This window comes from Pristiophorus japonicus, chromosome 14 (assembly GCF_044704955.1).
Source record: "Pristiophorus japonicus isolate sPriJap1 chromosome 14, sPriJap1.hap1, whole genome shotgun sequence".
NCBI classification, from domain to species: domain Eukaryota; kingdom Metazoa; phylum Chordata; class Chondrichthyes; family Pristiophoridae; genus Pristiophorus; species Pristiophorus japonicus.
In genome coordinates, this window is record NC_091990.1 from 495,364 (window position 1) to 523,057 (window position 27,694).

Sequence of the window (27,694 nt, forward strand, 5' to 3'; positions counted from 1 at the left end):
AACTCCTTTTTGAATATATTTAGTGAATTGGCCTCAACAACTTACTGATACTAGCTTTGTAATTCCAGATTGATTGTATTAACTGAATTTAAATTCCCTAGCTGGGATTTGGATGCACGTCTCTGAATCATTACTCCAGGCCCCTGAATTACTAGTCCAGTAACATCAGCAGTATGCTCCTGTTCTGCTCTGACCCCTCAAGTTCTTGACTGCCCCGAAACGTGATCAATGAAAGGGAAGATGACAACTTGCAATAACTGAAGATTTGCCTGAGTACATCTTGGGGAAATATTTAAACAAAGTAGCAACATCTAAACAGGGGTCTTGCTTAAAAACAAACACTACTAAAAATAAATTAAAAGCCCCAGTGAAATGGGGTTGCAAATAAAACATTGTAGATTGAAACTATTGAGTGAAGATTACCAGAGTGCTTGAAACTTCCTTCTCATTAAAGATGAAATGTAACTGTGCAGCTGGAGACAAAGGCTGGACCTGCAGCCAGAGTCGAACGGCGCCCTTGCCTAGCAGTTCAACAGTCCAGTCCGACTTCACGTGAATTACTGAAAATAACACAAACCAATCGAAGTAATGTTAACCGCTTTTCGATTTAAATCACAAATAAATGACAATTCTACCCTAGCTTTCATTTCAGCTGTAATGTATTTGCTTCATGGGTTCTTTGGTGAAGAATTCATAGCAACACATCGCTATTATGAACTAGTTGGTTTATTAGCAAAGGTTTAACAATCACACGACACATTACCAGTTCATCCACCAGGCTCACAACCACCTGCCACATCGTGGATCCCCCGAACCCAACTGGCTGGGGTCTTATTGAGTCTTGTGAACATCACGTGACTGGCTGAACCACTCACAGTGCAACAGCTCTACAACTATTTTAATATAAAACTTTAAATCCAGTGCCCCCTTGATAAAGGGGCACTAGAACCCACAAATTAACACGTTAAACTTTTGGAAAATTATGGGCAAATTAAAATTTAGTTGCCGGGGGTGATGATGCACTCCAGTCCCTCCGGCGCCCACCTCTCGTGGAAGGCCGCGAGTGTACTGGTGGACACCGCGTGCTCCATCTCCAGGGACACCCTGGCTTGGACGTAACCGCGGAAGAGAGGCAGGCAGTCAGGCTGAATGACCCCCTCGATCGCCCGCTGCCTGGACCACCTGATGGCACCCTTGGCCGTGCCCAGGAGCAGTCCTACGAGGAGGCCCTCGGACCTACCCGCTCCCCTCCGCACAGGGTGCCCAAAGATCAGGAGTGTGGGACTGAAGTGCAACCAGAAATTGAGGAGCAGCTCCTTTAAATAATGGAACAGGGGCTGCAACCTCGCACATTCCATAAAAACATGGAACACGGACTCCTCCAGGCCGCAGAAATTGCAGGCGGCCTGGGAGCCCGTGAAACGACTTAAAAATTTATTGCACGGGACTGGTCCGTGCAACACCCTCCAGGCCAAGTCCCCGATAAATAGTGGGAGGACTCCCACGTAGAGTGCACTCCATCCGGGGCACCCGCCTCCTCCGGACGGCAAGATGGTGCGCCATGGCGTGTCCGGACGGCAGGCGAGGATGGCAAAGTGGAGAGTGTGCAGGAGCAGCCCGTACAGGAAACCCCTCCGCGCGGAACTGAAAGGCACGGAGGGGATTTCCCCGAGGCGGCTCAAGTTGTGAGGCGCCGGCTCCCGAGGGAGGTTCCGGGGTTTGGCGCCAATGAGGAATTCCGTCCGGACGGGGGTCAGTTCGGATGGGATTGCCCCACGTGCTTGAGCCTCCTCGACACACCTAACGGAGTCAGGGCCCAGCGCCGTTTTTAGCGACTCGATGGCATCGGCCGCGCGCCGGTCGTCGGCCCAGGATACAAACCTGTGAGCATTCTCACAGGTGCATACATTACACCTGCCAATAATAATAATCTCTCCAGCCCTCTGCATTACTAGTCCAATATCATCACAGTTTAGCACAAGGCCAAGTACATTTTGTTTGCATCATTTTTGCATTATATGTACTGCGAGCAGATCTCCTGTGATGTTACTCACAATAAATCAATAACAGGGGGGCACAATTTATTATTCTGCACCTAAGGGTGGGTGTGTATAAGGAGACCTGTCTGTTTGAGATCACACGGACTGATTGCTGAAAGTAAACAGAGCAATCAGACATTAATCGGGTGTCACATTTTGGTAGGAAGAATAGGGAGGTCACTTATTACTGGGAGGGTGTGAGTCTGGGTGGGGTAGAGGAACAAAGGGATCTCGGATACAAATACACGAATCGTTAAAACCTGCAACACAAGTTAGCAAGGCCATAAAAAGAAAATCAAGAACTAGGGTTTATTTCCAGAGGGATAGAATTGAAAAGTAGGGAAGTTATGCTAACCCTGTATGGAACCTTGGTTAGACCACACTTGGAGCACTGCGTACAGTTCTGGTCACCATATTATAAAAAGGATATAGAGGCACTGGAGAGGGTGAAGAGAAGGTTTACAAGGATGATACCAGATATGCGAGGGTATACATATCGGGAAAGGATGAACAGGTTGGGTCTCTTTTCTCGTGAAAAGAGAAGGCTGAGAGGTGACCTAATAGAGATCTTTAAAATGATGAAAGGTTTTGATAGAGTGGATACAGAGAGAATGTTTCCACTTGTGGGGAAGAGCATAACTAGAGGCCATCAATATAAAGTAGTCACCAAGAAATCCAATAGGGAATTCAGAAGAAACTTCTTTACCCAGAGAGCGGTGAGAATAAGAACATAAAAACATAAGAACATAAGAATTAGGAACAGGAGTAGGCCATCTAGCCCCTCGAGCCTGCTCCGCCATTCAACAAGATCATGGCTGATCTGGCCGTGGACTCAGCTCCACTTACCCGCCCTCTCCCCATAACCCTTAATTCCCTTATTGGTTAAAAATCTATCTATCTGTGACTTGAATACATTCAATGAGCTAGCCTCAACTGCTTCCTTGGGCAGAGAATTCCACAGATTCACAACCCTCTGGGAGAAGAAATTCCTTCTCAACTCGGTTTTAAATTGGCTCCCCCGTATTTTGAGGCTGTGCCCCCTAGTTCTAGTCTCCCCGACCAGTGGAAACAACCTCTCTGCCTCTATCTTGGCTATCCCTTTCATTATTTTAAATGTTTCTATAAGATCACCCCTCATCTTTCTGAACTCCAACGAGTAAAGACCCAGTCTACTCAATCCATCATCATAAGGTAACCCGCTCATCTCCTGAATCAGCTGAGTGAATCGTCTCTGTACCCCCTCCAAAGCTAGTATATCCTTCCTTAAGTAAGGTGACCAAAACTGCACGCAGTACTCCAGGTGCGGCCTCACCAATAACCTGTACAGTTGCAGCAGGACCTCACTGCTTTTGTACTCCATCCCTCTCGCAATGAAGGCCAACATTCCATTCACCTTCCTGATTACCTGCTGCACCTGCAAACTAACTTTTTGGGATTCATGCACAAGGACCCCCAGGTCCCTCTGCACCGCAGCATGTTGTAATTTCTCCCCATTCAAATAATATTCCCTTTTACTGTTTTTTTTCCCAAGGTGGATGACCTCACACTTTCCAACATTGTATTCCATCTGCCAAACCTTAGCCCATTTGCTTAACCTATCTAAATCTCTTTGCAGCCTCTCTGTGTCCCCTACACAACCAGCTTTCCCACTAATCTTTGTGTCATCTGCAAATTTTGTTACACTACACTCTGTCCCCTCTTCCAGGTCATCCATGTATATTGTAAACAGTTGTGGTCCCAGCACCGATCCCTGTGGCACACCACTAACCACCGATTTCCAACCCGAAAAGGACCCATTTATCCCGACTCTCTGCTTTCTGTTAGCCAGCCAATTCTCTATCTATGCTAATACATTTCCTCTGACTCCGCGTACCTTTATCTTCTGCAATAACCTTTTGTGTGGCACCTTATCGAATGCCTTTTGAAAATTTAAATACACCACATCCATCGGTACACCTCTATGCACCATGCTCGTTATATCCTCAAAGAATTCCAGTAAATTAGTTAAACATGATTTCCCCTTCATGAATCCATGCTGCGTCTATTTGATTGCACTATTCCTATCTAGATGTCCCGCTATTTCTTCCTTAATGATAGCTTCAAGCATTTTCCCCACTACAGATGTTAAACTAACTGGCCTATAGTTACCTGCCTTTTGTCTGCCCCCTTTTTTAAACAGAGGCGTTACATTAGCTGCTTTCCAATCCGTTGGTACCTCCCCAGAGTCCAGAGACTTTTGGTAGATTATAACGAATGCATCTGCTATAACTTCTGCCATCTCTTTTAATACCCTGGGATGCATTTCATCAGGATCAGGGGACTTGTCTACCTTGAGTCCCATTAGCCTGTCCAGCACTACCCCCCTCGTGATAGTGATTGTCTCAAGGTCCTCCCTTCCCACATTCCTGTGACCAGCAATTTTTGGGCATAGTTTTTGTGTCTTCCACTGTGAAGACCGAAGCAAAATAATTGTTTAAGGTCTCAGCCATTTCCACATTTCCCATTATTAAATCCCCCTTCTCATCTTCTAAGGGACCAACATTTACTTTAGTCACTCTTTTCCGTTTTATATATCGGTAAAAGCTTTTACTATCCGTTTTTATGTTTTGCGCAAGTTTATCTTCGTAATCTATCTTTCCTTTCTTTATTGCTTTCTTAGTCATTCTTTGCTATCGTTTAAAATTTTCCCAATCTTCTAGTTTCCCACTAACCTTGGCCACCTTATACGCATTGGTTTTTAATTTGATACTCTCCTTTATTTCCTTGGTTATCCACGGCTGGTTATCCCTTCTCTTACCGCCCTTCTTTTTCACTGGAATATATTTTTGTTGAGCACTATGAAAGAGCTCCTTAAAGTCCTCCACTGTTCCTCAATTGTGCTACCGTTTAGTCTGTGTTTCCAGTCTACTTTAGCCAACCCTGCCCTCATCCCACTGTAGTCCCCTTTGTTTAAGCATAGTACGCTCGTTTGAGCCACTACTTCCTCACCCTCAATCTGTATTACAAATTCAACCATACTGTGATCACTCATTCCGAGAGAATCTTTTACTAGGAGATCGTTTATTATTCCTGTCTCATTACACAGGACCAGATCTAAGATAGCTTGCTCCCTTGTAGGTTCTGTAACATACTATTCTAAGAAACAATCCCATATGCATTCTATGAATTCCTCCTCCAGGCTACCCCGTGCGATTTGATCTGACCAATCCATATGTACGTTAAAACCCCCATGATTACTGCCGTTCCTTTTTCACATGCCTCCATTATTCCCTTGATTATTGCCCGCCCCACCATGACGTTATGATTTGGGGGTCTATAAACTACGCCCACCAGTGACTTTTTCCCCTTACTATCTCTAATCTCCACCCACAATGATTCAACATTTTGTTCATTAGAGCCAATATCGTCTCTCACAACTGTCCTTTATTAACTCGCTGCCACAGGGAGGGGTTGAAGCAAATAGTATCGATGCATTTAAGGGGAGGCTGGACAAGTATATAGGGGAGAAGGCAATAGAGGGTTATGCTGATAGAGTTAGATGAGGAAAGACGGGAGGAGGTTGGAGTGGAGCATAAACGCCGGCACGGACTGGTTGGGCCAAATGGCCTGTTTCTGGGCCGTATATCCCGTGTAATCCTAAGTCATCATCATCATAGGCAGTCCCTCGGAATCGAGCAAGACTTGTTTCCACTCCTAGAATGAGTCCTTAGGTGGCTGTACAGTCCAATACGAGAACCACAGTCCCTGTCACAGTGGATGGAGGAAAGGGTGGGTGGGGAGTCTGGTTTGCCGCACGCTCCTTCCGCTGCCTGCGCTTGATTTCTGCATGCTCTCGGCGACGAGACTCGAGGTGCTCAGCGTCCTCCCGGATGCACTTTCTCCACTTAGGACGGTCTTTGGCCAGGTGACAGTGGGGATGTTGCACTTTATCAGGGAGGCTTTGAGGGTGTCTTTGTAACGTTTCCTCTGCCCACCTTTGGCTCATTTGCTGTGAAGGAGTTCCAAATAGAGCGCTTACTTTCAGAGTCACGAGTCTCGTGGCATGCGGACTATGTGGCCTGCCCAGCAGAGCTGATCAAGTGTAGTCAGTGCTTCAATACTGGGGATGTTGGCCTGGATGAGGATGCTAATGTTGGTGCGCCTGTCCTCCCAGGGGATTTGTTGGATCTTGCGGAGACATCGTTGGTTATATATCTCCAGCGACTTGAGGTGTCTTCTGTACATGGTCCATGTCTCTGAGCCATACAGGAGGGCAGGTATTACTACAGCCCTGTAGACCATGAGCTTGGTGGTAGATTTGAGGGCCTGGTCTTCGAACACTCTTTTCCTCAGGCAGCCATAAAACCCATGTAATGGCTGTTTGATGAAGCTGCTTGTAAATTTCCAGCTCCAGATCACAACAAAACAGTCTGTTATTCCTGGCTTTCCTCCTTTGTTTTAATACATTTGATTCTTTAAAGTTTGACATTTGAAATGTGAAGTCAAATCCCATAATATTTATGCAGATAAATAATTTCATATGTCTTCAAAATGAAGTGCAAACATGTAACAAAATTTAGAATCATAGAGGCCGAAGTTGCTCCTTCCGATAAGGCCGCTGGCCGCCTGCTAACGGCCGCCACGGGGCGGTGTGGAGTGGCCGCCATTTTAAACATTGTCTTTCCTCAGGTTTGGAGCGGTGTCGGGGACCGCTCTGCCCGTTTTCCCGCTGCGCGTGCACGGGCTGACCCTTTACTGACCGGCAGCAAACCTTCCCGAAATTGCCCGGCACGAGCGGTGCCCCCGGCAGCTTTTTCTGTCGTTGCACTTCTCGTTGGTCGGCTGCGCGGCTGCCTTTAAAGGGGAGATGGCACTGCCGGTGACGCCATTTTATTTTTTATTCTTGCGACAATTATGTCCCCGGGTTTGGCCGGGCTGCCAATAAGCCAAGTTGCTGGCCCGGCCGAAACCCTCCTGGGTGTCCCAGTGGATGTATGTGAAAAACATGCAGAGCTCGCAGTGACCCTCCCCTTTAAGTGAAGGGGAGGGATGGTGTGACACGTCAGCACAGCGGTGATGACTGGTCGGAGCGGCCAACCCGCAGTAAGGCCACTTACGCCCCAACCGGAAAATAACATCAAAGTGCCGAATATCGGCGGCATCTCCGCCGCATGGGTTGCGGCAAAGAAAAGCTTTAATAAATGGAGGGTGCACCTGGGCTCAGGCGGTGGGCAATTTCAACCCCATAGAACAGTTAAAGCACAGGAGGCCATTCGGCCCGTCGAGCCCGTGCCGGCTCTCTGCGAGAGCACCTCAGCCATTCCCCCTCCCTCGCCCTTTCCCCGGAGCCCGGCACATTTCGCTTAAACAAGTGTCGTAGTCAGTTACAAATCCACATTATTAACAGGGAACAACAGACTTTTTGTTCGAGTGAGGCTCTCCAACTATTGTTCCGAATGGGAATTGGCAAAAAGGAAAGGCGCATGTTCATCAGCACGTTGCAGTTCCCACACAAATGCTTATATAGAAACATAGAAAACATAGAAAATAGGTGCAGGAATAGGCCATTCGGCCCTTCGAGCCTGCACCACCATTCAATAAGATCATGGCTGATCATTCCCTCAGTACCCCTTTCCTGCTTTCTCTCCATACCCCTTGATCCCTTTAGCCATAAGGGCCATATCTAACTCCCTCTTGAATATAGCCAATGAACTGGCATCAACAACTCTCTGCGGCAGGGAATTCCACAGGTTAACAACTCTGAGTGAAGAAGTTTCTCCTCATCTCAGTCCTAAATGGCCTACCCCTTATCCTTAGACTGTGTCCTCTGGTTCTGGACTTCCCCAACATCGGGAACATTCTTCCTGCATCTAACCTGTCCAGTCCCGTCAGAATTTTATATGTTTCTATGAGATCCCCTCTCATCCTTCTAAACTCCAGTGAATACAGGCCCAGTTGATCCAGTCTCTCCTCATATGTCAGTCCCGCCATCCCTGGAATCAGTCTGGTGAACCTTCGCTGCACTCCCTCAATAGCAAGAACGTCCTTCCTCAGGTTAGGAGACCAAAACTGAACTCAATATTACAGGTGAGGCCTCATTAAGGCCCTGTACAACTGCAGTAAGACCTCCTTGCTCTTATACTCAAATTCCCTAGCTATGAAGGCGAACATACTATTTGCCTTCATCATCGCCTGCTGTACCTGCATGCCAACTTTCAATGACTGATCTCCCATGACACCCAAGTCTCGTTGCACTTCCCCTTTTCCTAATCTGCCGCCATCCAGATAATATTCTGCCTTCGTGTTTTTGCCCCCAAAGTGGATAATCTCACATTTATCCACATTATACTGCATCTGTCACGCATTTGCCCACTCACCTAACCTGTCCAAGTCACCCTGCAGCCTCTTAGCATCCTCCTCACAGCTCACACCGCCACCCAGCTTAGTGTCATCTGCAAACTTGGAGATATTACACTCAATTCCTTCATCTAAATCATTAATGTATATTGTAAATAGCTGGGGTCCCAGCACTGAGCCCTGCAGCACCCCACTAGTCACTGCCTGCCATTCTGAAAAGGACCTGTTTATCCCGACTCTCTGCTTCCTGTCTGCCAACCAGTTCTCTATCCACGTCAGTACATTACCCCCAATACCATGCGCTTTAATTTTGCACACCAATCTCTTGTGCGGGACCTTGTCAAAAGCCTTTTGAAAGTCTAAATACACCACATTCACTGGTTCTCCCTTGTCCACTCGACTAGTTACATCCTCAAAAAATTCTAGAAGATTTGTCAAGCATGTTTTCCCTTTCATAAATCCATGCTGACTTGGACCGATCCTGTCACTGCTTTCCAAATGCGCTGCTATTTCATCTTTAATAATTGATTCCAACATTTTCCCCCCTACTGATGTCAGGCTAACCGGTCTATAATTACCCGTTTTCTCTCTCCCTCCTTTTTTAAAAAGTGGTGTTACATTAGCTACCCTCCAGTCCATAGGAACTGATCCAGAGTCGATAGACTGTTGGAAAATGATCACCAATGCATCCACTATTTCTAGGGCCACTTCCTTAAGCACTCTGGGATGCAGACTATCAGGCCCCAGGGATTTATCAGCCTTCAATCCCATCAATTTCCCTAACACAATTTCCTGGGACAAATTCCTGGGAAATTGTAACCGGTTCTGGGGGAAGTGGGAACCTATGCACGGAGTTAATAAATGTTACTGAGCCGTTCATATCCCTCCCGCTCCATCAATGTTCCCCTGAAGGTGCCTGCGAGGTCCCGCACAGGCTGACAGGCTGCTCACCTGCTCCTGCCGCTGGGAGAGATGCTATGCAAGTACAGGCACGCAGCAAATTTAAAGGGACCGCACACGAAAAGAAAAATAAGGGGAACATTGCCCACCATGTGGCTAGTCATCATTTGTTCACAAGCAGACATAACTGAGGAACGATAGTGGTAGACTATACTGAGGAATTGAATGTATCATTATGGCTATATTATGGGGAATCGAGGGATATGGGGATCGGGCGGGAAAGTGGAGTTAAAGTCGATGATCAGCCATGATCTTACTGAGGCTCGAGGGGCCGAATGGCCAACTCCTGCTCCTAATTCTTATGTTCTTATGCTCTTACATCAGATACTCCAAGGTTAGGCATGACACGGGTTAGACTAATAACAAAGAATACAGTCCAATCTCCTATTGTTCTCCACTGAGTAACAGGAATAAAGAAAAAATCTGGGCCTAGAAATTCGAAGACGCCCGTTTTTGGGAGGTAGAAATGGGGGTCGACGGTGGGGGCAGTATTGGTAGTGGGTGGGGGTCTGGTGAGGAGAGCAGTGACCGCCAATGCCTCGCGTGCTTTGAAAGTGGGGTGCAGAGGGGCTCTCCTGTTCCTCTTGGCTTCACATTCAGGTAAGTATACATTAAACACTTTTAAACCTTGTTGGTTGCCGCCCAACAGGAGGGCCCTTTGAGAAGCTCCTGATAGGAAAGAAAAATCTACATGCGGCCTGAGTGCAGCTGGCACCAACGACGGCTTCTTTAGGGCAAAGCGACCTTGCAATGGAGGCCTCAAACAGGCGTTAGGCCTTATGGTTGCACCTGTTTCAGGCATGGGCACCACATGGGCATTACATGGGTACTACATGGGCATTACATGGGTACTACATGGACACTACATAGGCACCACATGGGCATTACATGGGCACTACATGGGCACTCCATGGGCACCACATGGGCACCACATGGGCATTACATGGGCACTACATGGACACTACATGGGCACCACATGGGCACCACATGGGCACCACATGGGCACTACATGGCCGTTACATGGGCACCACATGGGCACTACATGGACATTACATGGGCACCACATGGGCACTACATGGACACTACACGTGCAGTTTCTGGCCTTTATCAATATGGCGGGTCACGCACACTCGACTCATATTGCGCACCGCTTCCTGCCCGCCATATTAGAAGCTTAGGAGGCCATTTAGTGCCCGAAAAATGGCCGATATTCTAGGCCATGATGTCGAGAAAAGCAACGTTAAATCACATTTCAACTATGAGTAAATTGATCCTCCAGCTTTCTGTGATTACTATATTTGAAAGGCAGCCACAATCACAATGGACTAATAGGATGTTGGGAATGCTTTACCATGTAAGGGTTTCAGCAGACCCTTCCACTTAGTGTATGAAAGAAAGAAAGACTTGCATTTATAGAGCGCCTTTCACGACCACCGGACAACAAAAGCACTTTACAGCCAATGAAGTACTTTTGAAGTGTAGTCATTGTTGTAATGTGGGAAACACGGCAGCCAATTTGCGCACAGCAAGCTCCCACAAACAGCAATGTTATAATGACCAGATAACCTGTTTTTGTTGTGTTGATTGAGGGATAAATATTGGCCAGAAGAGGCGAGGGCCCAGGGGCAGCACGGGCCCAGCCCACACTGCGATATGTGTGTGCACTGGGTCCGTGCAGCAGAGCAGGTCTCCAGTCGTCCTGGTTAACCCTTGCCACTGGACCAAGACCTTGGTCTGTCAAGCCCGTGGGGTGGCTGGTGTGCAACGGTCACCCCACGTTAAAAAAATCCACCCACAGGCATCTTCCACCCTTCAGGATGTAGTTCGGGATCCAGAATATTAGATCCTTCATTGAAACACCTGTGAAATCATCCCTTTTTGGCGTGGAAGCAAGTGACCTTCGATACGAGGGACTGCCGATGATGATGAAATATTGGAGCAGACGGGGCCTTGCTTTAACATCCAAAAAACAACACCTCGGACAGTGCAGCACTCCCTCAACAGTGCACTGGATAGATCAGCCTAGATTTTTGTGCTTAAGTGCATGGAGTGGGAGTTGAACCCACAACTTTCTGACCCAAAAGCAAGCTTGCTACCCACTGAGCCACAGCTGACAGGATGAGCCCCTCATGGCAAAATAGAATATGGAAGCTAGGCTCATGTCACCTGAAATTCAGTCGTCAAATTCAAATGTTTGCCTAGTACTCTACCGTAGCTTTCCAACCTTTCTTATTAGCATTTCTTCTCAGTCGTGTCTCAGAGGACTTCCAAAGAGCTAGGCAGAAGCTGATATTACTTGGCTAATGGCTCTTATCTTTGGTTATTGCGTTGTCTTTACGCCTACTGATATCACCAGCAAATTTCAACAATCAAATAGTTTAGAAAAGTTATAACAGCAGGAAATACTCACCTGGGTTTCTTTTTTGATGGCTCAGTTTCTTTAGCACCTGCAGCTCTGAAAGAAAAGATTAGACCTTAGACTTCCAATTAAAAAGATTTATTAATTTACTAAAGTAGCGATGCAGGTTAACAAGGCCATAAAAAAGCAAACCAAGAACTAGGGTTTATTTCTAGAGGGATAGAATTGAAAAGTAGGGAAGTTATGCTAACCCTGTATGGAACCTTGGTTAGACCGCACTTGGAGCACTGCGTATAGTTCTGGTCACCATATTATAAAAAGGATATAGAGGCACTGGAGAGGGTGCAGAGAAGGTTTACAAGGATGATACCAGATATGGGAGGGTATACATATCAGGACAGGATGAACAGGCTGGGTCTCTTTTCTCTTCAAAAGGCTGAGGGATGACCTAATAGAGGTCTTTAAAATGATGAAAGGTTTTGATAGAGTGGATACAGAGAGAATGTTTCCACTTGTGGGGAAGAGCATAACTAGAGGCCATCAATATAAGATAGTCACCCAGAAATCCAATGGGGAATTCAGGAGAAACTTCTTTACCCAGAGAGCGGTGAGAATGTGGAACTCGCTGCCACAGGGAGGGGTTGAGGCAAATAGTATCGATGCATTTAAGGGGAGGCTGGACAGACATATGGGAGAGAAGGGAATAGAGGGTTATGCTGATAGATTTAGATGAGGAAAGACGGGAGGAGGCTCGAGTGGCATGGACTGTTTGGGCTGAATAGCCTGTTTCTGTGCCGTATATCCCGTGTAATACTCAGTAATTTGTCTTTTGTAAGATTGGAGGTACCTTTGTCCGTTAAAGTGTGACTGGATGAAACCCCATCAGTGCTGGTTACCACCACAGAGTAAGTCCCCAAATCTTCTTCTGAAGGGTCAATCAAGATAAGTTTAGATCTGGAAAAAGACAGAGTTCATGGTCAACACAGGCAGCTCTTGCAGTTGCCCCAGAATTTTTACATTTGCTAATCGCTGCGTCACACAAAAGATGGAGACGCAGAAGTGTTAGAAACGCTCCTGCACGAATACATAGAGACAAAAGGCTGCTTAAAATAAGTCAAAGCAAAAGTTTTATTTGCAGTATAGTAAATAAACAGGTTCTTGGGCTTCAGAAGGAGGGTGTGGGGGAGACTTCCTCTGAGCGCAGTGTGTTACTGACATTGCAAGCAAAGCCGGAAGATTTTCCATATTGACTTTTTCCAGTTAAACTATTCAGGCTTTTAAACGAATGCATTTACTGTTTGCTAGAATCAGCAATCAGACCAAATCTTCCTATTATGGTTATGAAGTCACTCACACATAGCAATCAAAAATATCTTCCTTTCAGGTTAAACCACGCAACCCACCAGTTTTAAAACCACAGTAACTCCAGTCTCAATGACTCTCACTGTGAATGTGCTCAATTGAATCCCCAGCTCTGAATACACGAGAAGTCAACAATTCAATATTTAGCACCAATTGCAATCATGTGCACTCGATAACTATTACCCACACAATTTACTTAAACTGCCCACCTACATTAGCAGAATGCAGGGTTAATTAATTAAACATTCAGTAAATAACTACATAGTTTCTGTTGGGCTCCGTTGGGTGGGCCACATTGTCCGCATGCCCGACACAAGACTCCCAAAACAAGCGCTCTACTCGGAACTCCTACACGGCAAGCGAGCCCCAGGGAGGCAGAGGAAACATTTCAAGGACACCCTCAAAGCCTCCTTGATAAAGTGCAACATCCCTACTGACACCTGGGAGTCCCTGGCCAAAGACTGCCCTAAGTGGAGGAAGAGCATCCGGGAGGGCGCTGAGCACCTCGAGTCTCGTCGTCGAGAGCATACAGAAACAAGCGCAGGCAACGGAAGGAGCGTGCGACAAACCAGACTCCCCACCCACCCTTTCCTCCAACCACTGTCTGTCCCACCTGTGACAGAGACTGCAATTCCCGTATTGGACTGTTCAGTCACCTGAGAACTCACTTTTAGAGTGGAAGCAAGTCTTCCTCGATTCCGAGGGGCTGCCTATGATGATGATGAGTTTCTGTTCAAACAATTCATATTTCTCGAAAGCACATCTACAAGATGCACTGCAGCAACTCGCCAAGGCTTCTTCGGCAGCACCTCCCAAACTCTCGACCTCTACCCCCTAGAAGGACAAGGGCAGCAGGCGCATGGGAACACCACCACCTCCACGTTCCCCTCCCAGTTACACACCATCCTGACTTGGAAATATATCGGCCGTTCCTTCATCGTCGCTGGGTCACAATCCTGGAACTCCCTCCCTAACAGCACTGTGGGAACACCTTCACCACACGGACTGCAGCGATTCAAGAAGGCGGCTCACCACCACCTTCTCAAGGGGCAATTAGGGATGGGCAATAAATGCCGGCCTTGCCAGCGATGCCCACATCCCAGGAACAAATAAATAAAACTCAGTTTGTTAGGGCATTATCTATTATTAACAATAGAAATTTTAACCCATTTCACCATCTCTGCTGCCCTCTCCTTTGTGATTGCTTATTGTAAATATTTCCCTTTAGCTGGAAGGGTAAGTGAGTGCATCTTACACATCGCTAATAAAGTGAGGGACTGGTTCTCTTGAATTTAAGGAATATTGCCCACTGATGCAGACAGTGCTGGAAAATACTTTTAAAAATTACTTACCAGTGAACTTTTTAGATTTAATTGGTAGAAGGATAAGAGGGTTGAGAATTTTTATCTCCCAGCGGGAGGTGGGGGTCTGGAACTCACGCCTGAAAGGGTGGTAGAGGCAGAAACCCTCACCACATTTACAAGGTACTTGGATGTGCACTTGAAGTGTTGTAACCTACAGGGCTACGGACTGAGAGCTGGAAAGTGGGATTAGGCCGGGTAGCTCTTTGTCGGCCGGCACGGACACGATGGGCCGAATGGCCTCTTCTGTGCCGTAAATTTCTAATACATAGAGCTTAAATAATTTAGCACACATTTACGCATCTATCAGCACTGGGACCTGAGCGCAAGACTGAACACGGTTAACGCAAACACTTAATCGCTGCTTTGTTGATCTGGTACCCATTTATTGCTCAATGTTCGTTCCGAGACAGAAAGTTCCAGAATTTTCCAGATTCTTACGTGTCCTGTTTTGTTTCAATCTGCACTCTCTCGGAAGTTGTAATTTGTTGGTAGTCCTTGGACCAGATAAACTTTGGTGCATCAGCAGCATCAGGGTTCTGGAATGCCAGGAAAATATTCCCGTCTTCATCCACACCGATACTAATCTCTGTGGTGCCTACGGAAAGTAACAGGCATGCTTCAAAGTCATGTTTATTTGTACAATTGTTCCACCTGAATTATTTATTCGTTTATCAATAGAAAATACAATGTATTACAAGGCGACGTGCAATTTAAACTGGTGTACTATTCTTGTAAAGATCTAGATTAATAATATTCTCTTTCCGATAACTAGTTAATTGGATCAAAGTCTTTCATTTATGTGGAGCGCAAGTACCAGTCTTTAAACTCACAAATGATACAATTCTCATATTTTTGTGTCAGCCGTGGCTCAGTGGGCAGCCCTCTCTCTCTCTCTCTCTCTCTCTCTCTCGCCTCTGAGTCAGAAGGTTGTGGGTTCAAGTCCCACTCCAGAGACTTGAGCACAAAAATCTAGGCTGACACTCCCAGTGCAGTGCTGAGGGAGTGCTGCACTGTCGGAGGGGCTGTCTTTCAGATGAGATGTTAAACCGAGGCCCCGTCTGCTCTCTCAGGTGGATGTAAAAGATCCTGTGGGCACTATAATTGAAAAGGAGCAGGAGAGTTATCCCCGGTGTCCTGGGGCCAATATTTATCCCTCAATCAACATCACAAAAACAGATTATCTGGTCATTATCACATTGCTGTTTGTGGGAGCTTGCTGTGCACAAATTGGCTGCTGCATTTCCTACATTACAACAGTGACTACACTCCAAAAGTAGTTAACTGGCTGTAATACGCTTTGGGACATCCAGTGGTTGTGAAAGGTGCTATAAAAATGCAAGTCTTTGTTTTGATCAGGAATGCAATTGCATCTTAATTCCTGCCGGGGGCATACTATGGGGTGGAACCTGGATTCAACGGTCCCGTTGTTAGCGTTCCTCCATTTTATGCCACTGTGGTAGCAACAGGTATTTCAGCGCATTTTTGCTTTAGGTGTCAGTGCAAAGTTAGATAGAAATCAGTTACCCTAGTCAGTCAGAAAGACACGGTACCTGGTCTGGTTTCTGCGAGAACAGGGTCAGAGGGTAATGACGGAGCACTGGTTCCAGCTGAATTTAATGCAAACACACGGAAAACATAGGTCTTGCCTTCTTCCAAGTGGGAAATCTTCATAAAATGGAACAGAAACATTTACATGTAACAGTCACTTTAACTTCACAGCTTAAGGATTATTTCACCCAGAGGGCGGTGGGGGTCTGGAACTCACGGCCTGAAAGGGTGGTAGAGGCAGAAACCCTCACCACATTTAAAAAGTACCTGGATGTACACTTGAAGTGCTGTAACCTACAGGGCTACGGACCGAGAGCTGGAAAGTGGGATTAGGCTGGATAGCTCTTTGTCAGCTGGCACGGACACGATGGGCCGAATGGCCTCCTTCTGTGCCATAAATTTCTCTGATTCAATTGTATGATTCTAGGTATTGGCACCTTCTCGTGTGTAAACGGTATTTTTTTTACTCCCATCTCATTTAGTAATTATTAGCAGAGTTAGCACAAATTTAGGACAACGTCCACTGAAATCCTCAGCATACAATATACTATGCAATCTTCTCCCAGAAGAGCTGCTTTCAGTATCTATAAAACTTTATGATTCTATTATGAATAACACACAGAGGACCAGTTAGCCTGACATCAGTCGTAGGGAAGATGCTAGATTCTATTATCAAGGATGTGGTAACAGGGCACTTAATAAATAATAATAGGATTGGGCAGAGTCAACATGGGTTTATGAAAGGGAAATCATGTTTGACAAATCTGTTAGAGTTTTTTGGGGTTGTAACTTGCAGAATAGATAAGGGGGAACCAGTGGATGTCGTATATTTGGATTTTCAGAAGGCATTCAACAAGGTGCCACATAAGAGGCTATTGAACAATATTAGGGCTCATGGGATTGGGGGTAAGAGACTAGCATGGATTGAGGATTGGTTAACGGACAGAACACAGAGAGTAGGAATAAACGGGTCATTTTTGGGTTGGCAGGCTGTAACTAGTGGAGTACCACAAGGATCAGTGCTGGGGCTCCAGCTATTCACAAGCTATATCAATGATCTGGATGAGGGGACCAAATGTAATATATCCAAGTTTGCAGATGATACACAGCTAGGTGGGAATGTAAGTTGTGAGGTGGATGCAAAGAGGCTTCAAGGGGATATAGACAGGCTCAGTGAGCGGCAAATGGAATATAGAAACATAGAAACATAGAAAATAGGTGCAGGAGTAGGCCATTCGGCCCTTTTAGCCTGCACCGCCATTCAATGAGTTCATGGCTGAACATGCAACTTCAGTACCCCATTCCTGCTTTCTCACCATACCCCTTGATCCCCCTAGTAGTAAGGACTCCATCTAACTCCTTTTTGAATATATTTAGTGAATTGGCCTCAACAACTTTCTGTGGTAGAGAATTCCACAGGTTCACCACTCTCTGGGTGAAGAAATTCCTCCTCATCTCGGTCCTAAATGGCTTCCCCCTTATCCTTAGACTGTGTCCCCTGGTTCTGGACTTCCCCAACATTGGGAACATTCTTCCTGCATCTAACCTGTCTAACCCCGTCAGAATTTTAAACGTTTCTATGAGGTCCCCTCTCATTCTTCTGAACTCCAGTGAATACAAGCCCAGTTGATCCAGTCTTTCTTGATAGGTCAGTCCCGCCATCCCGGGAATCAGTCTGGTGAACCTTCGCTGCACTCCCTCAATAGCAAGAATGTCCTTCCTCAGGTTAAGAGACCAAAACTGTACACAATACTCCAGGTGTGGCCTCACCAAGGCCCTGTACAACTGTAGCAACACCTCCCTGCCCCTGTACTCAAATCCCCTCGCTATGAAGGCCAACATGCCATTTGCTTTCTGTGGAGAAATGTGAAGTTACCACTTTGGTGGAAAAATAGAAAAGCAGAGTAGTTTTTAAATGGTGAGAGATTGGGAAATGTTGGTGTTCAGATGGACCTGGGTGTCCTTGTACACCAATCACTGAAAGTTAACATGCAGGTACAGCAAGCAATTCAGAAAGCAAATGGTATGTTGGCCTTTATTACAAGAGAATTTGAGTATAAGAGTAAAGCCATCTTACTGCAATTATATCGGGTCCTGGTGAGACCGCACCTGGAGTATTTTGTACAGATTTGGTCTCCTTCATCATAGGCAGTCCCTCGAGTCGAGGATGACTTGCTTCCACATCAAAAAGTTCGCAGGTGTTTCAATGAAGGACTTAATATTCCAGGTCCTGAACTACATACTGAAGGGTGGAAGGTGCCTGTGCGTGGATTGTTTTAACGTGGGGTGGCCGTTGCACACCAGCCACCACACGGGCTTGACAGAGCGAGGTCTTGGTCCAGTGGCGAGGGTTAATCAGGATGACTGGAGACCAGCTCTGCTGCACGGACCCAGTGCGCACACATATCGCAGTGTGGGCTGGGCCATGCTGCCCCTGGGCCCTCGCCTCTTCTGGGCCCCGAAATCTCGTCTCTCCTGGGCCCCGATCACGTGGCTCTGCAATCTCTCGCCGCGCCTTCGCCCCAACCTCACCGCTCCTGCTGTACCTGCCCATGCTCCAATCACTGACCTGGATCTTGGCGAAGGAGTGCAACAAAGGTTCACCAGACTGATTCATGGATGGGATGATAGTTCTATGAGGAGAGATTGAGTAGACGAGGCTTATATTCTTTAGAGCTTAGAAGAATGAGAGGTGATCTCATTGAAATATGCAAAATTCTTATGTTCTGATGAATTGTTCCACCAGAGCAAAAATGAAGGGGAGTATTTTATTGGGACATCAAAAGTGCCAGTATGCAGAAAGACCTTTACTGAAGTTCTTTAAACTGAGCCAATACAAATTGAGAACCACTTTGGCTCAGTTGTCAGATCATTACTTCTAACTTTACGTTCAGGTGCACAGATGCAAAGAAATATATGTTAAATATAAAGACTGGAATGCAATTACTTGAATAGATTGGGCCGATACTCTCTGGAGTTTAGAAGAATGAGAGGTGAACTCATGGAAACATATAACATTGTGAAGGGGATTGACAGGGTAGATGCAGGGAGGATGTTTCCCCCGGGCTGGGGAGTCTAGAACCAGAGGTCACAGTCTCAGGATAAGGGGTCGGCCATTTAGGACTGAGATGAGGAGGAATTTCTTCACTCAGAGGGTGGTGAATCTTTGGAATTCTCTGCCCCAGAGGACTGTGGAATATTCAAGGCTGAGATCGAGAGATATTTTGGGCTCTAGGGGAATCAAGGGATATGAGGATTGGGCGTGAAAGTGGAGTTGAGGTCGAAGATCAGCCATGATCTTATTAAATAGCGGAGCAGGCTCGAGGGGCTGTGTGGCCTAATCCTTCTGTTCTTATGATCAAGCTTTGCAATCTCTGTGTTAGTCTTGTATTGTATGTAAGTCACCATTTGGGCAAGGGTGTGGGGTGGCGGAGGGGATAGCTTGCCTTCTATATGGGTCAGGCGCTCCCGAGGGTTTTCCCCCCGGCTTGTTTCCTGTCCAGCAAAGATAGCTCCCCAGCAGCAGCACCATGCCAATAAACTGAACCTGAAGGTGAGCATTCTGATGGCTAAAAGCTTCGTAATGTTATAATGTATAATCTTATACGTGGCTGTCAATGCTAACTTATCGTTTACCACTCTCTGTAATAGCCGTGCATCACAAGGAGAACATCCTATTCCTCCCTCCAATACAGTCCCCACAGTCAGACCTTTGCCAAATTCTACAACCAATTACTGACAGCATGCATGAGGGTAGCCAGAAGGTTAGGGTTAGGATTCAGAAGGTTGTGAGTTCAAGTCCCACTCCAGACACTCGAGTACAAAAATCCAGGCTGACACTCTAGTGCAGTGCTGAGGGAGTGCTGCACTGTCAGAGGTGCCGTCTTTCACATGAGACATTAAACCGAGGCCCCGTCTGCTCTCTCAGGTGGATGTAAAAGATCCCATGGCACTATTTCGAAGAAGAGCAGGGGAGTTATCCCCGGTGTCCTGGGGCCAATATTTATCCCTTAATCAACATCACTAAAACAGATTATCTGGTCATTATCACGTTGCTGTTTGTGGGAGCTTGCTATGCGCAAATTGTTTCCTTGTTTCCCACATTACAACAGTGACCACACTTCAAAAATACCTCATAGAAACATAGAAAATAGGTGCAGGAATAGGCCATTCAGCCCTTCGAGCCTGCACCGCCATTCAATGAGTTTATGGCTGAACATGCAACTTCAGTACCCCATTCCTGCTTTCTCGCCATACCCCTTGATCCCCCGAGTAGTAAGGACTACTTCTAACTCCTTTTTGAATATATTTAGTGAATTGGCCTCAACAACTTTCTGTGGTAGAGAATTCCACAGGCGCACCACTCTCTGGGTGAAGAAGTTCCTCCTCATCTCAGTCCTAAATGGCTTACCGCTTATCCTTAGACTGTGACCCTTTGTTCTGGACTTCCCCAACATTGGGAACATTCTTCCTGCATCTAACCTGTCTGAACCCATCAGAATTTTAAACGTTTCTATGAGATCTCCTCTCATTCTTTTGAACTCCAGTGAATACAAGCCCAGTTGATCCAGTCTTTCTTGATATGTCAGTCCCGCCATCCCGGGAATCAGTCTGATGAACCTTCGCTGCACTCCCTCAATAGCAAGAATGTCCTTCCTCAAGTTAGGAGACCAAAACTGTACACAATACTCCAGGTGTGGCCTCACCAAGGCCCTGTACAACTGTAATAACAGCTCCCTGCCCCTGTACTCAAATCCCCTCGCTATGAAGGCCAACATGCCATTTTCTTTCTTAACCGCCTGCTGTACCTGCATGCCACCCTTCAATGACTGATGTACCATGACACCCAGGTCTCGTTGCACTTCCTCTTTTCATAATCTGTCACCATTCAGATAATTGTCTGTCTCTCTGTTTTTACCACCAAAGTGGATAACCTCACATTTATCCACATTATACTTCATCTGCCATGCATTTGCCCACTCACCTAACCTATCCAAGTCACTCTGCAGCCTCATAGCATCCTCCTCGCAGCTCACACTGCCACCCAACTTAGTGTCATCCGCAAATTTGGAGATACTACTCATTGTCTGTAAGGCGCTTTGGGATGTCCTGAGGTCGTGAAAGGTGCTATAGAAATGCAAGTCTGACTTTCTCTCTTTCCCCATGGAAAACCACCTGACCATGACTACCTGTCTCTACAATGGTATGGTTAAACATAAAAACACAAGAAATAGGAGCATGAGTCGGCCATTCAGCCCCTCGAGCCTGCTCTGCCATTCAATGTGATCACGGCTGATCTTCGACCTCAACTCCACTTTCCTGCCCAATCCCCATTTCCCTTGATTCCCTTAATATCCAAAAATCTATCGATCTCAGCCTTGAATATACTCAAACACTGGGCCTCCACAGCCCTCTGGGGCAGAGAATTCCAAAGATTCAACACCCTCTCAGTGAAAAAGTTTCTCCTCATCTCCGTCCTAAATGGCCGACCCCTTATCTTGAGACTGTGACCCCTGGTTCTAGACTCCCCAGCCCGGGGGGGAAACATCCTCCCTGCATCTACCCTGTCAAGCTCCGTAAGAATGTTGTATGCTTCAATGAGGTCACCTCTCATTCTTCTTAACTCTGAAGAATATCGGTCCAGTCTCCTCAATCTCTCCTCATAGGACAATCCCCCATCCCAGGAATCAGTCTGGTGAACCTTCGCTGCACTCCCTCTATGGCAAGTATATCCTTCCTTGGGTAAGGAGACCCAAACTGTGCACAATACTCCAGGTGTGGTCTCACTAGGGCCCTATCCTCTCTGTCACCTGAGAACTCACTTTTGGAGTGGAAGCAAGTTTTCTTCGATTTCGAGGAACTGTCTATGATGATATAATTGCAGTAAGACATCTTTACTCCTATCCTCTTGTAATAAATGCCAACATTCCATTTGCTTTCTTGAGATGAGGAAATCATCACCAGGAGATCGTGGGCTTCGGCATGTATCCCAACATTTCACGGAATAGTGTATTAAATTCCTGCTCAAACCATTGAGTCTCTCAATCAGAGAGCCACCTAAAACCACCTCACATTCAGGCTGCTAACTGAGGCGGTTTGGATCAGTGCTGAGAAGTCCCTGCTTTCCATCGTTGATTGAATCAGAAGATGATTTACTAACCCGCATGTGTGCTTCAAGTATCGGCTCTTTATTTAAGGTTGTCCAGTCTTCCGACTCGTTTTCACACATCTCGACGAAGTAGCCAGTGACAGGGTCCTTCCCGGTGTACAGTGGAGGCTGCCACTGGAGGAACAGAGAGGTGTGACGAACCTCGGTGAACATCACATCGAAAGGTGGCCCTATAGGAGCAAGTTGAAAACTTACTTTGAACTTTACCGTACAAATTAACTATTCAAAATCAAGGAAAAGGACAGAAAAGGGAAAGCTATATGACATGCCAGAGGAGGCTAGTTCCAGTTATTAACTATTACTAGAGGTCCCTATCACAAACCCCGTCACTCATTTTGTTCACATGAGCTTTTTTTAAATTTGTTCCTGGGATGTGGGCGTCGCTGGCAAGGCTGGCATTTATTGCCCATCCTTAATTGCCCCTTGAGAAGGAGGTGGTGAGCCGCCTTCTTGAACCGCTGCAGTCCGTGTGGTGAAGGTGCTCCCACAGTGCTGTTAGGGAGGGAGTTCCAGGATTGTGACCCAGCGACGATGAAGGAACGGCCGATATATTTCCAAGTCAGGATGGTGTGTGACTGGGAGGGGAACGTGGAGGTGGTGGTGTTCCCATGCGCCTGCTGCCCTTGTCCTTCTAGGTGGTAGAGATCGCGGGTTTGGGAGGTGCTGCTGAAGAAGCCTTGGCGAGTTGCTGCAGTGCATCTTGTAGATGGTGCACACTGCAGCCACGGTGCGCCGGTGGTGGAGGGAGTGAGTGTTGGAGGTGGTGGATGGGATGAGGCAGAGGTGGCGGGTTTGGGAGGTGCTGTGAAGTGCACCTTGTAGATGGATATCAGTAATGTGAATGTAACGACTGGTTTGTCACATTTACAATGCAGTGTAGATTAGTTTCGAGGGAAAGGTGAACACCTATCGAATGACATTACTCACACATAGGATGAAGTGTGGTTATGATTTTCATATTTTCAAACACTTCTCGAGGTGAAGAATGTGAAGTAATGGAAGGATTTGCAGGATGATTACTAATCGGACTGGCCGCCACTTGAACACTCCTTCCATGGCCGTAACTATCTCATACAACAACAACTTGTATTTATATAGCGCCTTTAACAGAGTAAAACGTCCTAAGGCGCTTCACAGGAGCGTTATCAAACAAAATTTGACACCCAGCCACATAAGGAGATATTAGGGCAGATCTTGGTCAAAGAGGTAGTTTTTAAGGAGCATCTTAAAGGAGGAAAGAGAGGTAGAGAGACGGAGAGGTTTAGGGAGGGAGTTCCAGAGCTTGGAGCCCAGGCAGCTGAAGGCACGGCCACCGATGGTGGAGCGATTATAATCAGAGATGCTCAGGAGGCAGAATTGAAGGAGTGCAGAGATCTCGGGGGGTTGTGGGCTGGAGCAGATTACAGAGATAGGGAGGGACGAGGACATGGAGGGATTTCAAAACAAGGATGAGAATTTTGAAATTGAAGCATTGCTAACTAAAGAAATAAAGGACGGTATCCAATTAAAAACAAGGACATACAAAGTGGCCAAAACCAGTGGGAGGACAGAAGATTGGGAAGCTTTTAAAAGCCAGCAACGAATGACTAAAAAAATGATTAAGAAAGAGAAGCTAGACTATGAAAGTAAACTAGCAAAAAAAAACAGATAGCAAGAGTTTCTATAGGTATATAAAAAGGAAAAGAGTGGCGAAAGTAAATGTTGGTCCCTTAGAGAACATGACCGGGGAACTAGTAATGGGGAACATGGAGATGGCAGAAACTCTGAACAAATATTTTGTATCAGTCTTTACGGTAGAGGACACTAACAATATCCCAACAGTGGATAGTCAAGGGGCTATAGGGGGGGGGGGAGGAACTTAACACAATCACAATCACTAAGGAGGTGGTACTCAATAAGATAATGGGACTAAAGGCGGATAAATCCCCTGGACCTGATGGCTTGCATCCTAGGGTCTTAAGAGAAATAGCAGCAGGGATTGTGGATGCATTTGTTGTAATTTACCAAAATTCCCTGGATTCTGGGGAGGTCCCAGCAGATTGGAAAACTGCAAATGCAATACCCCTATTTAAAAAAGGAGACAGACAAAAAGCAGGAAACTATAGACCTGATAGTCTAACATCTGTGGTTGAGAAAATGTTGGAGTCCATTATTAAAGAAGCAGTAGCAGGACATTTGGAAAAGCAAAATTCAGTCAGGCAGAGTCAGCATGGGTTTATGAAGGGGAAGTCATATTTGACAAATTTGCTGGAATTCTTTGAAGATGTAACGAACAGGGTGGATAAAGGGGAACAGGTGGATGTGGTGTATTTGGACTTCCAGAAGGCATTTGACAAGGTGCCACATAAAAGGTTATTGCACAAGATAAAAGTTCATAGGGTTGAGGGTAATATATTAGCATGGATAGAGGATTGGCTAACTAACAGAAAACAGAGAGTAGGGATAAATGGTTCATTCTCAGGTTGGCATTCAGTAACTAGTGGGGTTCTGCAGGGATCAGTGCTGGGACCCCAACTATTTACAATCTATATTAACGACTTGGAAGAAGGGACCAAGTGTAATGTAGGCAAGTTGGCTGATGATTTAAAGATCGGAGGAAAAGCAATGTGTTAGGAGGACACAAAAAATCTGCAAAAGGACATAGACAGGCTAAGTGAGTGGGCAAAAATTTGGCAGATGGAGCATAATGTTGGAAAGTGTGAGATCATGCACTTTGGCATAAAAAAAATCAAAGAGCAAGTTATTATTTAAATGGAGAGATTGCAAAGTGCTGCAGTACCGCGGGACTTGGGGGTACTTGTGCATGAAACATAAAAGGATAGTATGCAGGTACAGCAAGTGATCAGGAAGGCCAATGGAATCTTGGCCTTTATTGCAAAGGGGATGGAGTATAAAAGCAGGGAAGTCTTGCTACAGTTATACAGGGTATTGGTGAGGCCACACCTGGAATACTGCGTGCAGTTTTGGTTTCCATATTCACGAAAGGATATACTTGCCTTGGAGGCAGTTCAGAGAAGGTTCACTCGGTTAATTCCAGAGATGAGGGGGTTGTCTAATGAAGATAGGTTGAGTAGGTTAGGCCTCTACTCATTGGAATTCAGAAGAATGAGTGGTGATCTTATCGAAACGTATAAAATTATGAGGGGACTTGATAAGGTGGATGCAGAGAGGATGTTTCCACTGATGGGGGAGACTAGAACTAGAGGGCATGATCTTAGAATAAGGGGCCGCCCATTTAAAACTGAAATGAGGAGGAATCTCTTCTCTCAGAGGGTTGTAAATCTGTGGGACTCACTGCCTCAGAGAGCTGTGGAAGCCGGGACATTGAATAAATTTAAGACAGAAATAGACAGTTTCTTAACTGATAAGGGAATAAGGGGTTATGGAGAGCGGGCGGGGAAGTGGAGCTGAGTCCATGCTCGGATCAGCCATGATCATATTAAATGGCGGAGCAGGCTTGAGGGGCCGTATGGCCTACTCCTGCTCCTATTTCTTATGTTCTTATGTACTTATTAACTGGGAGCCAATGTAGGTCAGCGAGCACAGGGGGTGATGGGTGAGCGGGACTCGGTGCGAGTAAGGACAAGCGCTGCCGAGTTTTGGATGATCTCAAGTTTACGTAGTGTAGAACGTGGGAGGCCAGCCAGGAGTGCGTTGGAATAAATAATAATAATAATTACTCTTATTTATACCATGTCTTTAATGTAGTAAAACGTCCCCAGGCACTTCACAACAGTGTTACAGACAAACAGATAAATTTGACACTGAGCCACAGAAGAAATTAAGGTAGATGATCAAAACCTTGTTTAAACAGGTCGGTTTCAAGGAGCATCTTGAAGGAGGAAAGAGAGATAGAGAGGCGGAGAGGTTTAGGGAGGGAGTTCCAGAGCTTGGGGCCCAGGCAACAGAAGGCACGGCCACCGATGGTGGAGCGATTATAATCAGGGATGGTCAAAAGGCCCGAATTTGAGGAGCGCAGACATCTTGTGGGATTGTGATGCTGAAAAAGATTACAGAGATAAGGAAGCGCAAGGCCATGGGGTGATTTGTAAACCAGGATGAGAATAGTGAAGTCTCGAGGTAACAAAGGCGTGGATGAGGGCTTCAGCAACAGATGAGTTGAGGCAGGGGCCGACAGCAGTTAATACTATATGGTGGGAGGATTTTATGTTCTACTACCACCCGTATAATGGGAGCAGCAGACACCGAAACCCACCCAGATGCACATCTCAGTCTGGAAGGCAATGCAGAATTGAGAGGCAGAGCTTGGGTCTCGACGATGAAGTGTGCTAACAGTTGTGTTACCGCCGTGTTTGTCTCAGGGTAGCAGACTCACCAGGCTCTGGCATCGTCCATTCCTCACATTTAAATTTATCACTGGCCTCAGATGGCTGCCCGACTCCTGCCCAGTTCATCGCAAAGGCACGGAATTCATAAAAACAGCCTTCTGTTAAGTTTTCGATCTTCGGAGAAAAGAAATATCAAATGTAAAAATGTTGCAGCTCTTTTGGAGGGGGGGGGGAATTAAATAGAATGTTCTAGAGTACTTTCAAATTACAGTCATAGAATCATAGAACGGTTACAACACAGAAGGAGGCCATTCGACCCGTCGAGCCCGTGCCGGCTCTCTGCAAGAGCCCCTCAGCCAGTCCCCCTCTCCCACCCTTTCTCCGGAGCCCTGCAAATTTATTTTCCTTCAGGCACTTATCCAACTCCCTTTTGAAAGCCACGATTGAGTCTGCCTCCACCAACCTCTCAGGCAGCGCATTCTAGATCCTAATCACTCGCTGCGTAAAAACGTTTCCCCTCATGTCGCCTTTGGACCTTCTGCCAATCGCCTTAAATCTGTGTCCTCTGATTCCCGACCCTTCCACCAATAGGAACAGTTTCTCTCGATCTACTCTGTCCAGACCCCTCATGATTTTGAACACCTCGAACAAATCTCCTCTCAACCTTCTCTGCTCCAAGGAGAACAACCCCAGCTTCTCCAGTCTATCCACGTCACTGAAGTCCCTCATCCCTGGAACCATTCTCATAAATCTCCTCCGCACCCTCTCTAAGGCCTTCACATCCTTCCTAAAGTGTGGTGCCCAGAATTGGACACAATACTCCAGTTGAGGCCGAAGCAGTGTTTTATACAGTCTTTCTTTTTACTTTCAAATTTCCATTAGCACTCTTCAGTATTTAATCCTGCACGTGAAGAAGTGAAAGTTTTGAAGGACCCATTTCCTACTTTAATTTTTGCGTATTTCTACATCACTTCACTGTGTAGTTTTGGTCCTTCTGGTATGAAGGCACTGCATGCTGAAGGATTCTTCCGGTATGTTCCACTCCCGTCTCTTTAGGAGCAGCTCCTGTCCACTTTCTCTCCTCCTGGTTTGGAAAGCATCCGACTTGAACTTTGCCCCACTTCTGATGTACCAGCTGCGTCTCAAAGCTCCGTGCATGGGGCCTATCCCGTGTGCAAAGCCACATTTGGCCTTTCCATGGCATGGGTCGTTGGTGCATCCCACACAACAGGAAGGTTGTATCAGTAGGGATTCCCATGCTTTAACGA

The 27,694-nt window shown here is 46.3% G+C and overlaps 1 protein-coding gene across 1 annotated transcript in view; it reads right to left on the reverse strand.

Annotated features, from left to right (window-relative positions):
* Positions 1 to 27,694, reverse strand: part of myom3 (myomesin 3) — a 136,822-nt gene that overhangs the window by 48,597 nt on the left and 60,531 nt on the right. The window contains exons 17-23 of the mRNA XM_070898386.1: positions 26,474 to 26,600; positions 22,129 to 22,307; positions 15,971 to 16,085; positions 14,859 to 15,015; positions 12,542 to 12,648; positions 11,746 to 11,790; positions 424 to 560 (exon numbers count right to left, since the gene is read on the reverse strand). Of these exons, the coding sequence (XP_070754487.1) occupies positions 424 to 560; positions 11,746 to 11,790; positions 12,542 to 12,648; positions 14,859 to 15,015; positions 15,971 to 16,085; positions 22,129 to 22,307; positions 26,474 to 26,600 (867 nt within the window). The remainder of the gene's footprint in view (positions 1 to 423; positions 561 to 11,745; positions 11,791 to 12,541; positions 12,649 to 14,858; positions 15,016 to 15,970; positions 16,086 to 22,128; positions 22,308 to 26,473; positions 26,601 to 27,694) is intronic.